The 15,409-nt window shown below is 43.0% G+C and overlaps 1 protein-coding gene across 1 annotated transcript in view; it reads right to left on the reverse strand.

Annotated features, from left to right (window-relative positions):
• The window catches only part of TTC13 (tetratricopeptide repeat domain 13), a 182,176-nt gene that overhangs the window by 139,147 nt on the left and 27,620 nt on the right, over positions 1-15,409 (reverse strand). The window contains 2 exon segments of the mRNA XM_030194686.1: positions 111-176; positions 14,337-14,407. Of these exon segments, the coding sequence (XP_030050546.1) occupies positions 111-176; positions 14,337-14,407 (137 nt within the window).

Genomic DNA, 15,409 nt, shown 5'->3' on the forward strand with positions numbered 1-15,409 from the left:
CAAGTATGGGGAACAGAGAGCTGAAGATAATATCAGGTATCCATCTGCAAGGGGCCTTTCTTGTGGAAGGGAATTGCATCCAGTTATAGAATTGTCCATCACAAACTTACATGCAGTCCTTTTTTTCCATATGCTATTCCTCGACCATAGATTGCACCAACAATATCTGGATCTTCCTAGTCACAACAAAAATGAAAAGGGATCAGTTTTACAAGAACATCTTAACAGGGCCAATGTACTAATACTGGCATCTCTTTCAAACAGACCTGCTACCAATGCAAATGAGCTCTGCAGCAAACTTGTGTAAGAAAACAAAATTCTTACCTGTAGTAGGTGTTCTTTGAGGACAGCAAGATTAATTTTGTTACATCTGGGCAACATCACCCAATGAAGCCTGCTCGGAAACGCTCACCAGCTTGAAAAACTACAACTTTTTACAGCTTTGCACCGAGCATGGGCATGTCTTCCTGTCTGCTACTGTCATGCGAGACTTTAGCCCATCTAATCTTCAGTGTATAGAATTAAATTGCTACAGGTAAATAACTTTGTTTTCTCCAAGGACAAACAAGATAAGATATTCTTACATCTTAGCACCCCTAGCCACCAGGCTGTCTTTAACAATTATTCTCTTATTTATACTCACTTCTTTTTTATTTTCAAAAGGCAGACTGGAACTGAAATAAATAATGGATTTTAGACCTCCAAATAGGTTCTGGAAGGCTGTCTGTCCAAACCAACTGTTCCAAAAGCAATGAAATGTGAAATGTGTAGACTAAAGACTATGCTGTAGCTCTGCAATTTTCCTCCGTGGAGGCTGATCTCAAGTGGGGTACCGAAGCAGTCATAGTTCTAACATTATGAGCCATGACATCACCTTCTACAGATAGCCAAGTCACGACATTAGTAAAGACAATGCAGTCTGCTAGTCAATTAGAGTGTGTTTGCAAATGGCAACCCCCCCATCGATTTGGGTCAAAAGATACAAACGTTGGGTGGACATTCTATGGATTTTAGTCTATGCCAGACAGAAGGCCAAGGCTCTTATAGTTCTAAGTGTGCAGAATGTTTTCACTTTTGTAGGCATGAGGTCTAGAGAAAAATGCTGATAGAACAACTGACTGCTTAATAGGGAATTCCAAAACTACCTTAGGAAGGAAAGGATGTTTGCTACTCTACTACTGAAAAGCTTAATGTAAGACAGACCAGCTACTAGGGCCTGGAGCTCACTGACCCTGTGGGTTGAAATGACCACCACTAAAAATAGAATCTTCCAGGTTAGGTATGTCAGGTGACAGGTATTAAGTTACTCAAAAGGGGCTACCATCAGCTGTGTTAAGATGACATAGAGATCCCATGACACTGCATGAAGCTTTATGGGGGCTGGAATTGAAGAAAGCCCTGTATGAAATAAACAACTAAAGTCTGAACAGAGATAGGTCTCAAGACCAACTCCATTAGGGGGTGTTGAAGGTAAACCTGTTGATGTTATTCAAGCAGTTTTTTTGTGTAGGATGGGAAAATGTATTTAGGGCCCTGCTCTCACACCAGACTGCATACCTCTTCTTTTTAAAGCCATATAACCTTTTAGCATAATCTCTTCTGGAAGTTAACAGAACCTGAGACACCCCCTCGGGCAGGTTGAGAGAATCTTCCACTGTCCTCTCAACATCCAAGTCATGAGAGCTAGGGACTGAAGCTGGGATGTAGTAGGGATTCCTTATCCTGAGTAGGAGTTGAAAAGCACTCTGAGCTCCACTCTGGAGGCAAGCTCCAGAAGAAGTGGGAACCAGATCTACCTTGGCCAATAAGCTGCAATCAGAATCACTGTTCCTCAGTCCTGTTTGAGTTTCAAAACAGTTTTCATTAAGAGAGGTATCGAAATATACACATACAAAAGCCCCCCCCCCCCCCCCCAGTAAGGGAGAAAGGCATCCAAGGCTAGTCTGTAGTGAGATCTGAGTCTGGAGCAGAACCGAGGGCCTTTCTTGTTGAAGGGAATTGTGAAAAGATTTATCAAGGTTGTGCCCCACTCTCAAAAGATCTTCTGGGTTATGCCCATGTCCAGTGACCACTAATGCAGTTGCAGGACCCAACTCAGCCTGTCATACAGTGTCAATTGGTGCATAACTTTTGATACTAGAACAGAGGTTATGCACCAAAACAGGGGTAAACATCAGTTACACCCATAAGTGCACTTAGACTATTCTAAAAGGTTACCCCTAAGTACTTTAGCACACAACTGCATATGGGAGGGGGTGCACATGGAGCGAGGGCATGGGTCAACCAAGGGCTAGTCACACACACGCAACACTTATAAAATACTGCAAGTTGCACACGTAACTACTGATTTGGCATTAAGCGGTCAAGCCTAAGTATTGATGTGTAAATGCAGACTTTTGCTAATATTCTATAACAATTCAGGTGTGCAAAACAATTGTTGTACAATACTAGCTTAGCACGACCCTTTATAGAAATGTCTCTTTTGTGAACACTCTCGGCGTTAATATTTAGCCAAAGGGCAGTGTACAATACTGAAGTCGTGTTTCTCTATTTGGAATCTTGGATACTTCCTGTGACTTAGATGTATCTCCATGTGGGTATAAGCATCCTTCAAGTTCAGAGAATAATCTCCTTTTTGAATCATGAGTATTAAGGTGCCTAAAGGAAACATCCTGAACTTTAGTTTGGCCAGGTATATGTTCAGGGCCTCAGGTCTACAGTGGGACAAAATCCACCCTTGTCTTCCACCATCTTTTTGCAATCATAAAGTACTTGGAATAAAATTCCTTCCTTCTTTCCCCTGGTGGTACAGGCTCTATCATATTGGCCTGTAAAAGGGAAGAGTTCCTTGGTAAGCAACTCCTAATGCTAAGAGTTTAATTTCAATGATCTTGGTGGGCAAATTGGAGAAATTCTTTTCAGTTGCAAATGGTATCTTACTTGGACAATCTTTAGAACCCATTGGTCTGAAGTTACAATGGGCCACCTTGCTTGGAAAATTTTTAACCTCCCTCCTACCAGTAGGTTGACGCGGATGGTTAAGGAGACTGAAGTTATGCTCTGTTGGAGCCAATCAAAAGCTTGTCCCTTATTTTAAAAGGGGGAACTGTTCAGGACTTCTGAGACTTGCCTGTCTGGTGAGAACAAGAATCTTAAGTCACCTGGAAGGAGTAAGAGGGTAGGAGTAGTAGGATCTCAACAGCTTTCAACTAAAATATCTCCTGGAAGAGGCCATGTTGGGAGTGGACATGAAGAGTGACTTAAGTGTGTGCGAATGCGGTTTGATGATGTTATCAGCATCTTGCATCTTTTCTTCAAAAAGATTATTTCCATAGTATGGCTCATCTGTCAGCATCTCCTGCAATCCAGGCTTGAGGTGCGAGGCGACAGCCAGGCAGTCTGTGGAAACAAATCCCAATTGCAGAGCTCTAGATGCTGTATTGAAAATATCATAGGTCACTCTGACCATGTCATTTCCCACAGACCTTCTCTTTGGCTAACAGCTAAGGGCACTCGTCTGACCTCTCCTGGAGGTTAGCAATATTCTGCAAATGCATGCTCATAAATTGCTGATATGACACTATGTGGGATGTAAGTATAGCATTCTGGAAATTCTTTTCTCCCTCTTCGCTCTTTTGAGAGCAGATTCAACCACCATGGAATGGTAAAGAACCACCAGCTTCTGGAATACCAAAGTCTTCAGGATTCTATGTATAGAGTCCACCTTCTTATTCACTTGCTGTACAGGGGGAGGGTCTCCCCCATCCTCATTTGTCCTTGCTTAAGGTTATGTACACTGTCACAGCTTCCTGGGGGTGGGAATCAAACTAGAGGATGTCCAACGTTTGAGTCTCCACCTGCCTTGAATGCTGAGACACCAGGAAAGTTTCCTCCTCTGAAGGGCTGAAGATAAACACCAGTACAGTGTGATTTGACTCCAATTCCCTTTGAGGCCTCAGTGTCAATGCACAACATGCAGGTCAGTGTGCAAGTGTCAAGAATGGGCTGTATCACTTTGAGACTTTGCATCAATGGGTGGGTTTTGAGGACTTGTGGAGAATACCTGCAGGACTATAAAACCCTCACATTTGGGATGTGTTACCAATACCTAAACCTATCATCTTAGCAGCAGATGTCTCTAGCTCTTCGGATACGACTGTTGTACCAGCTGAAGTTACTCTAAAATATATATGGACTACGTTCTAATAATCAGGGCTGTGGAGTCGGAGTCGGCAGCAATTTTGGGTACATTGAGTCGGAGTTGGAGTCGGCAAAAATGTACCGACTCCTCATACATTTGAATAAAGTACTTCTCTGCTGTGAATAAAGCTTAGTACCTAGTTGTTTCACTAGTGTGAAGTCCAGCTGAACTATTTTGCTGGAGAGCTTCCCTCTGCTCAGTCTCCCTTTGCATTTACTGACCTGCTGTAGAGCACCTCCTTTCTGGCCCCACAGTGAACTTAAGCTCCAAGAGAAGATCATTCAGCACACACAGATAAGGCAGCAGAGAGACTCCACCCAACTTCCTCTCTCTCTGCAAGAAGAGCTTTATATTTTAGTGGAAGTGGCACACCATTCACAATGGCAAAAAGAATGTCAGGAAACATGACAAAGTCTGCTGTTTATGAACACTTTACAATATCAACAGATGGGAAACATTATGTATGTCAATGTATTATAGAAGATGATGATGGTGAAAAAGCATGTGATGCAACAATTAGCAGTTTCAGTGGTTATGAAAAAAATGCACCTACAAGAGCATCAAATTTAAAAAGACACTTGCAGCGTTTCCATCCTAAAGTGTTAGAAGCTGTGAATGAGAAAGATAGCAATGAAAACATTCCATCTACTTCAGGGTCAATAAAAGATCAGAAATCTACTGGAGGCCAGACACAACTATCAAGATTTTTTACAGCTGACAAAGTTACTATAACAATGACACCAGAAAAATTCAAAAACCACATCATTGAAATGGCAGTAAAGAATAGTATACCACTATCTTTTTTTTCACAACCAGCCTTTTTAGGCTTAAATGGAGAAATGGCTAAAAAGCTTGGAGTTTCTCTGGAACGAGAAAGTATAAGGAAACTTATACTTGAAGAGGCCAAATGTAAGAAGGAAGAACTAAGAAAAAGTCTGAAGGGATGTTTTGTCTTTATTAAAATGGATGCATGCACACGTCACAGAGTCAATTATTTTGCAATTAATGTTAGATTTGCTGATGAAAACAAAAAAACAATAACCCGGACATTAGGAGTAAAGGACACTCAGGCACATCATACCAGTGAGTATCTGCAGAAGTTAGTGGAAGGTGTTTTAGAAGATTTTGAAATTAAAAAGGAACACATTCTATGTATTGTAACTGATAATGCTTCAAATATGTTAAGCACAATTGAAAAAATGAAGGAAGTTGATGAAGAAAGCAACATACAAATATCAGAAGATGACAGTTCTGCAATTCAAGAAAGCTGTGAAAGTTTGGATGATATTGCTGAAGAAGCATCTAAGCTTATTACCATTCAACATACGCGTTGTGCTGTTCATACTCTGCAACTAACAATAAGAGATGGATTGAAGGATCGTCATGCGGCTACACTAATTAGCAAGTTGAGGCAAGTAGCTGTTGCAGCCAGGATCCCTAAAACAGATGCTATTCTGAAGAGACGTGCTGGAAAAGGAGCCATTTTGGATCAAGCAACGCGCTGGGGAAACACTTACTTGATGATAAAGCGTTTGCTTGAACTAAAAGACTTTCTTGAAGAACTGGACAATATAAATGCTTCATTAAAAGAAAACCAGTGGGCTCAAGTTACAGAATTAGAAAGGCTACTTTCTTACCCTTTTGCTGTTACCAAGAAGCTGCAATATGAAGATTTAACACCAGGTAAATTCTTCTTGAAATGGAAGGGCTTGATATATAACCTTAACAAAAGTGGGGGGTTAATTGCTGATGGCATTGTATCTTCAATGAGGAAAAGAGAGGAGCTCTTGCTGGATAATCAAATTCTCTTAGCTGCTATTTATGTTGATCCAATGAGCCGAATTTTGTTGAGCAGTGACCAAATTGCTACAGGAAAACAGGCACTCTATGACATAGCAGTTCGCATGAAAGGGTTGCTACCTGAAACTCATAAACCACTGGATGAAGCTAAAGCTATAAATACTGGTGGTAATGGTAACTGAGGTTCATCCTCTTCAAATGAAGAAGAGAATTTTCAAGCCTATTTGGACAAAATGGAAGCTTCAAAAGCAAAGCGATGTCGGTTAAGCATGGAAAAGCAACCTGTAAATGTCCATATAAAGAAATTCATGCAAGAGTTTTTTAAAGGATTAAAAGAAGTGGAAAAGTCTGACCGCTCATCAAAACTGACTATAGAAGAAGCCATCATTGTTTATCCAGAGATTGTCAGTGATGCAGCTAGAACCGTAACAGCAATGCCACCCACCCAAGTCAGTGTTGAAAGACTGTTTTCAGCACTGAAAATAATCAAATCAGATTTAAGGGCTTCTATGAAGGAGGATCTGGCAGAAGCAATTCTGTTTCTAAGAACAATATATTAGTTAATTTTGGATTATGTTTAACAGCTATTCTACAGCTATATATGCCAAGTTTAAATAATATATAAGTTGTTTTAGGTTTTCCAAATGTTTTTGGTTTATGTAGGTTAACTTTGATTTTGTTCTAATTTCCAAAGGATGTTGTTCTAGAATTTCCAAAGGATGTGGTTGTTCCAGATTTTTATACTTGCTAATGCTATGATGACTTTATACTTGATAAAAAAAACAATAAACATAACCATGTTTTTTTATGTGTGGTTTTTTTGTTTAAACTTTAGGATTAATGAATATTTATAGTTTCTTTAATAAATAAAATAAAGTCACAATGACATAGATTTTAAACCCAAACATTAACATGCAGCCTTGCATGCTGCACTCTTTCAGTCAACATGCAAAAAAAATACATATTAAAAACTGAGGAGTCAGAGTCGGAGGTACCATAAACTGAGGAGTCGGAGTCGAAGGATTTTTGTACCGACTCCACAGCCCTGCTAATAATCAGCTTTTACTGAAGCGTATGACTGAGCAAACTATCCATTTTTCTTAAGAAACAGCAGGAAAGATATCCGAGGTGAACAGTAAGCTTAATGAGATTGAACAAGCATGTGATTTTTTTTCTTCTCAGTTTTCTTCATTGCAATTCTTAGGAGTTGCAAGGGTAAAAAGTAATCTGGGTAATTACAGGCACTTGGAATTTTTGAAAAATTGTCTAAGGGTATATAACCTTAGGCTTTTGAATTTCCCAATAACCCATCTTAAGATTCTTAATACTGTTTAAGAATTATCTCAAAAAGTATTGCAGATGCCTGATCTGGATACTGTTTTGATATGTACATTGTACTATCTTTCTTCTTTAACTACTGCTCAAACCGATCCTACAATTTCCAAATTTGACTGTTTCTTGAAGCTTTTCATGAAGTTATGACTACCAGGGCAACCTTAGTTGTTACATTTATGAACAAAATTGATGAAGTTTCTGTTCTTATGACGTATTCTCCCCCCCCCCCCCCAAAAAAAAAAAAAATAAAATAAAAATATATAGAGTTGTGGTCAGTGAATTATAATCTTTCCTGATATTTCAAAGGCTACTCAGCTAGAAAATCCAAAGTTTAGCTCTTGGTGCCACTTCCTTTTTAATTTTTTCCCATATAGATATATACAGGAGCTAAAGCAAAGATATTTACCTGTAGCAGGTATTCTCTAAGGACAGCAGGCCATTCATTCTCACTTGTGGGTGACATCACCCATGCCGCCCACTGTGGAGAATAAAAAAAGCTAATATGTCTTCAAGAGCATGGGCAGTGTCCCCACTGCACATCTATGAGTGCCTTCTCGCCCGTCATGAAAGCACGGGACCAGCAGTACATTACTATACCATGGGATCAACTCCAAGGGGAGATGGGAGGGTATGTGAGAATGAATGGTCTGCTGTTCTCAGAGAATACTTGCTACAGATAAGTATCTTTGTTTTCTCCAAGGACAGGTAGGCCATATTTGAACATGTGGAAATCCCTAGCTATCAGACTCACTGAAAATAGCAACGTTGATCAATTGGACCTCACAACAGTGAAGTCTAGATACTAATTAACCTGAAACTATAGACAAATGTATGAGAATACAGCCTGGAACACAACAAACCGGGCTTAGGGCAGGGAAGGAATTGGACTCTAGACCCCAAACAAATTCTGCAGCACTGTCTGTCCAAACCGACTATTGCGTTGGGTATCCTGCTCAAGGCAAGAGTGAGAGGTGAATCTGTAGACTGAAGACCACATTGCAGCTTTACAAATCTCTTCAACGGAGGCTGACCTCAACTGGGCTACCGACGCCACCATAGCTCTAACATTGTGAGCCTTGATATTTATTTATTTATTTATTTTTGTACCCCGCACTTTCCCACTCATGGCAGGCTCAATGCGGCTTACATGGGGCAATGGAGGGTTAAGTGACTTGCCCAGAGTCACAAGGAGCTGCCTGTGCCTGAAGTGGGAATTGAACTCAGTTCCTCAGTTCCCCAGAACCAAAGTCCACCACCCTAACCACTAGGCCACTCCTCCACCATATGACCCTCAAGAGAGTCAGCTCAGCCTGGGTATAAGTGAAAAAAATGAAAACTGCCATACAATTAGAGACTGTGTGTTTCCTGATGGTGACCCCAATCCTGATGGGATCAAAAGAAACAAAAAGCAGGGTGGACTGTATGAAGAGCTTAGTCCGCTTCAAGTAAAAGGCCAATGCTCGCTTGCAGTCCAAAGTGTGCACTGCATTTTTGGCAGGATGGGCATGAGGTTTTGGAAAGAATGCTGGCAAAACAATCGACTGGTTCAGATGGAACTCCAATACAACCTTAGGCAGGAGCTTAGGGTGCTTGTGGAGAACTACTCTTTTGTGATGAAACTTAGTGTAACGTGGATCCGCCACTAGGGCCTGAAGCTCACGGACCCTGTGAGCTGAAGTAACAGCCACCAAAATCAAAGACCTTCTAGGATAAGTACTGCAGGTGACATGAATAGAGTGGCTCAAAAGGAGCTCTTATCAGCTGGATGAGGACAACGTTGAGGTCCAATGATACAGGTGGAGGTTTAACAGGAGAATTTGTCAAAGTCAAGGCTCTCATGAAGCAAACAACTAGAGGCTGCTCAGAGATGGGCTTATCCACTACAGGATGAAGGTAAGCACTAATTGTGCTAAGGTGAACCCTTACAGAGTTGATCTTAAGACCAGACTCAGAGAGATGTACAAGGTGTTCAAGCAGAGTCTATATAGGGCAAAGAAGGGGATCTAGGCCCTTGCCCTCACACCAGATGGCAACCCTCCTCAATTTGAAAGAGAAACACCTATTAGTGGAATCTTTCCTGAAGCCAGCAGGACTTTGGAGACACCCCCCAGGAAGATGCAAGGAAGCAAATTCTAACCTCTCAATATCCAGGCTGTGAGGGCCAGAGACCGGAGGTTGGAATGGAGAAGCAATCCCAAATTCTGCATGATGAGGGTTGGAAAACACTCCAATCCCCGAGGTTCTTCAGAGGACAACTAAGAGGAATTCAGATCTGCCAGGGCCAGTATGGAGCAATCAGGATCACGGTTCCTCGGTCTTGCTTGAGTTTCAGCAGACTTCTTCACAAAAGAGATGGGAGGTTACTCATAAGACCAGTCTCCCAATGAAGGAGAAAGGAATCTGACGCTAGTCTGTCATGGGCCTGGGACAGAACTGAGGGACTTTGTGATTGAATTGAGTGGCAAACAAATCCACCAAGGTGGTGCCCCACATTTGGAAGATCTCATGGGAAATGCCCATGCTGAGAGACCACTTATACAGTTGAATGACCCTGCTCAGTCTGTCGGCCATGCTGTCGGCTCTGCCCGTCAGGTAAGTGGGCTTGAGGAGCATCCCATGCTGGACTGCCCAGTGCCACATCCGGAAGGCCTAATGACACAGCGGGTGTGGTGTAGTACATTCCAACCTGATTGTCTGTTTGAACGAGTACAATTTGGTTCAGCAGCCGATCTCTGAAAGCATACAGAACTTTTCAGACTGCCCGTAGCTCCAGAAGGTTGATGTGGAGATCTGTCTCCTGGGCTGGCCAAGCACCTTAAAGCCCATCTAATTGAGCTCTCCAGCCCAAGTGGGATGCATCCATCATCAGCACCCTCTAGGGCTAAGCAATTTGGAATGGAATTCCTACAGTCAAATTGGATCAAATTGTCCACCAAAGCAGAGACTGAACCAACTCTGGTGTCACCTGGATAACATACGCCAGGTTCCCCAAGGCTCGACACCACTGGGAAGCTAGGGTCCACGGCGCAGTTCTCATGTGAAGACATGCCATGGGTGTCACATGAATGGTGGTGGCCATGTGGCCTAACAACCTCAACCTCTGCTGAGCTGTGACCTGCTGGCTGGCTTGGATGGAGATGGGATTTGGGGGTTTAAACATACCCCAGTAGCTCCAACACCCGAATAGTTCTCTGCATGAATTCCTGAGCACTGTCCTTTGATGTGCTCTTCACCAGCCAATCACTCATATAGGGGAACAGTCTGTGTAGAGATGCTGCGACTACTGTAAGACACTTGGTGAAAACCCTGGGAGCTGACATGAGGCCAAAATGCAACACATTACTGGAATTGATGTGTCCCCAGCCAAAATTGAAGATATTTACCTGTGAACTGGAAGTATCAAGATGTGTGTGTAAGCATCCTTTATGTCCAGAGAGCATAGCCAATCGTTTTTCTGAATCATGGGGAGAAGGGTGCCCAGGAAAACTATCATGAACTTTTCTTTGACCAGGAATCTGGGAACGCATACCGACCGGAGATCAGGCCTAAGAGGGCCTCAAGATAGGATCGAATCATCCACCAAAGCAGAGAGTGAACCAGCTCTGGGAACACTGCATGACATCCTCCAGGTTCCCCATGGCCTGAAACCACTAGGACTATATTCTCATATGTACACATGCCATCGGTGACACATGGACAGCAATCTCAACATCTGCCGTGCTGAACCTGAGTGGTAGGGGAGACAAGAGTGTCTGCCCTCGTCAAAGGAAGAAACGCTCATGCCCGCTGTGTATCTAGCAGGGCTCCAATGAACTCCAATTGCTGGACAGGAATCAGATGAGACTTGGCATAGTTTAAAACAAACCCTAGTAGCTCTAACACCCGAATAGTCCTCCATATGGACTCCTGAGCACCGTCCTCCAACGTGATCTTCACCAGCCAATCATACAGATAGGAGAACATTTGGCCTCCCGGTCTGTATAGCGACGCTGCGACTACTGCAAAACACTTGGTAAAGAGCCTGGCAGCCGACGTGAGGTCAAAAGGCAACACGAGGTACTGGAAGTGACGTGTCCCCAGTCAAAATCGGAGATACTTCCTGTGAGTTGGAAAGTATCGGGATGTCAGTATAAGTATCCTTTAAGTCCAGAAAGAGCACAGCTAATCATTTTCCTGAATCATGGGGAGAAGGATGCCCAGGGAAACCATCACAAACTTTTCTTTGGCAGGGCCCTTAGGTTTAGGATGGGACACATCCCTCCTGTCTTTTTTGCACAAAGTACATGGAATAGAATCCCTTTCCTTCTTCCTCTGGTGGAATGGGCTTGACAGCATGGGCCTTTAGATGCATGGAGAGTTCTTGGTGGAACAGGCTTGACAGCATGAGCCTTTAGAAGTGCGGAGAGTTCCTCTGCAAATATGTGCTTGTGCGGAAAGATGAAGTGGTCTGCTCTCGGTGGGCAATCTGGTGGTCTCTGTCGCCAAAGCAGGGAATAACAGAGACGAACTATTTGAAGTACCCACCGGTTGGAGGCTACAAGAGGCCATCTTTCTTGGAAAAAAAAAAAAAAAAATCTTCAGGCTCCCCCTGACTGGCAAATCTTCCGGGATGGTCACTTTTACTGCAACTATGCTCTGCTGGAGCCAGTCAAAAGATTGCCCCCCTGCTTTGACTGGGGAGCTGTCTTGGCCTTAGGAATTGTTGACGAGAACAAGCACATTGGGGTTGAGCCTGTTGAGGCTGGCAAGAAGAAGTGGCGTATCTACATCTCTACGAGTAGTAAGTACCCCTTTTCAACTTGCTCAAAAACTTCCTGGATGAGGAGGCAGCTGCTGAAGGAGTCCAGTGTGAGAAAGTATTGATGAGATCAGTGTGCTTCTTAATGAGGTTAGCAACCTCCTCCACCTTCTCTTCAAAAAGATTATTCCCACCCCCCACCCCCCGGCAGGTAGCATCCGCCAATCTCTGTGGGTTCAAGTCAGAGACATGCAGCTATGACAGACTGCACATTGCTACACTCTTGAGCAGAAATCCTGGATGCCACATCAAAAGAGTCATAGGCGCCCCTGGCCAAGAACTTACAACAACTTGTTTTCTGTTGCTTGATTAGCTGGCAAGCAATTCAGTCGGCTCCAGTGGGAGAGAATCTGACAAATCAGACATACTACGCACCAAGGACCACAAGTACAGGCTCATGTAGAACTGGTACGATTGGAACTGGAAGATGAGCACAGAGGCCTGATAAATCTGCTCAGGAGTCCAGGGTTCTAACTTCCCTGGCAGATGCAAGCACCCCAGACGCCAATGCACTCTGTTTTATGAACCCTGCCAACAGCTCAGGGAGCAAGGCCTAGAAACACTCATTGAGGGGCGTCGGTGTACACACAAGCTGCTGAACTTTCAGTGTCAAAGCAGGTGCCTGGTCCTGGCTGTCTAGAGACCCATGCATCAGCTCCTCCAGTATGGAGGAGGCACAATCCTCCCGACGCCAATGCTTCTCAGGTACAAGGGGAGCTCCCAGCACAGTGCGTCGAGGGTGACTTATACCTGGCATTGACGCTCCTTGGTGCTGACAAGGACGTCGTCGAATCCTCATGCCACCTTGGGGTCAGGTCTGATGCTGATTGGTCCCAGGGGGCCTGCACAGCAGCCAGCATTAAGGTAGGTGGAGACCCAATCGATACACGGTCACTCCCAGTATCTAAGGGGCCTCTCAGCCATACAGACCGACGCACCTGATGCAACCACAATGCCAACACTGATGTCAAGGCTTCGGACCTGGTTCCAAAATTTTTCTCTCTTTGAGCCTCTCTCGCTAACTGGGTTCTTTTCTTCATACAAAGACAAAGAACACAATTAGAAAGGGGAGAAGGCTCCAAGCACTAAAGACATCAAGATTGGGTGTCTTTGCCAGAGATAATCCCATTGCACTTGCTACAGCACTTAAAGCCACTGGGAACTTTCGATGACAAGGAAGGAACAACAGCCATGGCTAAATCAAAAGACTCAATGGTGTGGAAAAAGGGACAAAGCACCAGAGAAAAAGTGGGAGAAACCTGACCAGTGCTCAGGCCTAAATGTGGCCTGCTGAGCGAGATAAAAAGAATAAAAATAGAGGAAAAAAATGCTAAAATGTAAGGGAAAGGAAATAAAACGCACCCCGAAGGGGGGGGGAACTCTTAAAGGGACCGGGAAGGTACCAAGAAAAAAAATTTGCTCTGAGATCCAAACCGGTAGCTGTGAGAAGTGGGAAAAACTGTCTCCTCTCCTCACCATGGAAAAAACAGAATAGTTGGTCCCGAGCTCTCATGGTGGGCGTGAAGGCACTCACGCATGCAAGGTGGAAGCTCAACTTGCGCTCAAAAAACTCTGAAAAGCTCAATACAAACTCTGGACCAGGCAAAGTGGATCGCATTACCCACACATGAGAATTATAGGTCTGCTTGTCCTCTAAGAAATATATTTATATGAACCTTCTCAGCTGGAGACCTATTTGATGAATAAGTAGTTATTATACTTGGGTTTCAATGCAATTCCAGATGAAGCACTACCCCCTCCCCCTATTCCATTAAACGCACTTCTTCTGCAATCACTGATGCTTTGGGGGGGGGGGGGGGGGGGATTTTTACAACTGTGCAGACATAACAAGCATTTTTCACTGCAGATTTTCAAAATGGAAGCAGGCATATACGTCCCAATTTGAAAATTACTTCAGGAAGACTGTGAAGTCACAATTACACTTGCTATCTGGAGAACACATTTTAATTTTCAAAAGTATGTTAAAAAGTGCAAATTGCTCCCAAACCCCACTCTCAGAATCATCTTTTCAAACAGCAACTAAAAACTTATGTATATAGAAGCGGTATTTGCTTAACTTTATTCAGATATTTGATGGAGAATTTTTTTAACAAGCCATTTCTGTGCAATTGGCCTACCCACAGAAATGCCTTTGAAATTACCCTAATTATAATAAAAATATACACATATATTTAAAATTACCTGCAGCATTGAAGAAAAATGTTGTATTGCTTCTTCATACAGTCCACTGCTGATCAATACATATCCAATTGCTAACAAAACAAAATTTCTAAATCAAAATCATATACAAAAGACAAGTGAAATTGTTAAATTTAATAACTAATCACCAAGAAATTTTCATTGAGAGTTCAACATTTTTTTTCCACGATAGATTTTGGTTAAGCAACAAAAGTTCTTGTCCCTTCATCACACAGTCTTCTACAACCTCTTCCTTTATCCTTCCATCTCTTCCCTGCCATGCTACTTCCAGGAATATTTTCCCTTCAACAGTTTCTCTAATTTTGTTCGCTTTCTGTGCTATTATCTTCCTATACAAGCCTTCCCCTATAATTTCTCTCCCTCTTCCATCCATCATTCCTGTTGCCTCAATCTTCTTTCCAAACCTGTCAAGTCTGCCAGAATTGGCCAGACATCCTCGCTTTGGAAAATCATTTTTCACACTCCTAGTGGGGCAACCCAAATCCTTGCCCAGCAGCCCATCTCCTAGAGGGCTATTCAGTGGTAAAGGTCAATGATATCAAGAGAAGAGAAATCAAGAACAGTGGAATCTCATCCGAGTTCATCCCCTTGAAGGCACAAGCCCTTGTACTTTTAAAGAAGGTGGAATCTAATGGACACCCCACTGCTATCAGGTCTCAGGGACAGGAGGAGGAAGAAACCAGGAGCTGCAACCTAAGAAAATAAGGTAAAACAGGCAGCAGGAAGGATAAGGGATCATTCATTCTGAGAATGGGGCTGAGAAATGAGTTCCACTAAAAGTGAAAGGTGTGAGGGTGAGAAATGAGTTACTACTACTATTTAGCATTTCTATAGCGCTACAAGGCGTACGCAGCGCTGCACAAACATAGAAGAAAGACAGTCCCTGCTCAAAGAGCTTACAATCTAATAGACAAAAAATAAATAAAGTAAGCAAATCAAATCAATTAATGTGAACAGGAAGGAAGAGAGGAGGGTAGGTGGAGGCGAGTGGTTACGAGTCAAAAGCAATGTTAAAGAGGTGGGCTTTCAGTCTAGATTTAAAGGTGGCCAAGGAT

This window comes from Microcaecilia unicolor, chromosome 3 (assembly GCF_901765095.1).
Source record: "Microcaecilia unicolor chromosome 3, aMicUni1.1, whole genome shotgun sequence".
Classification (NCBI taxonomy): domain Eukaryota; kingdom Metazoa; phylum Chordata; class Amphibia; order Gymnophiona; family Siphonopidae; genus Microcaecilia; species Microcaecilia unicolor.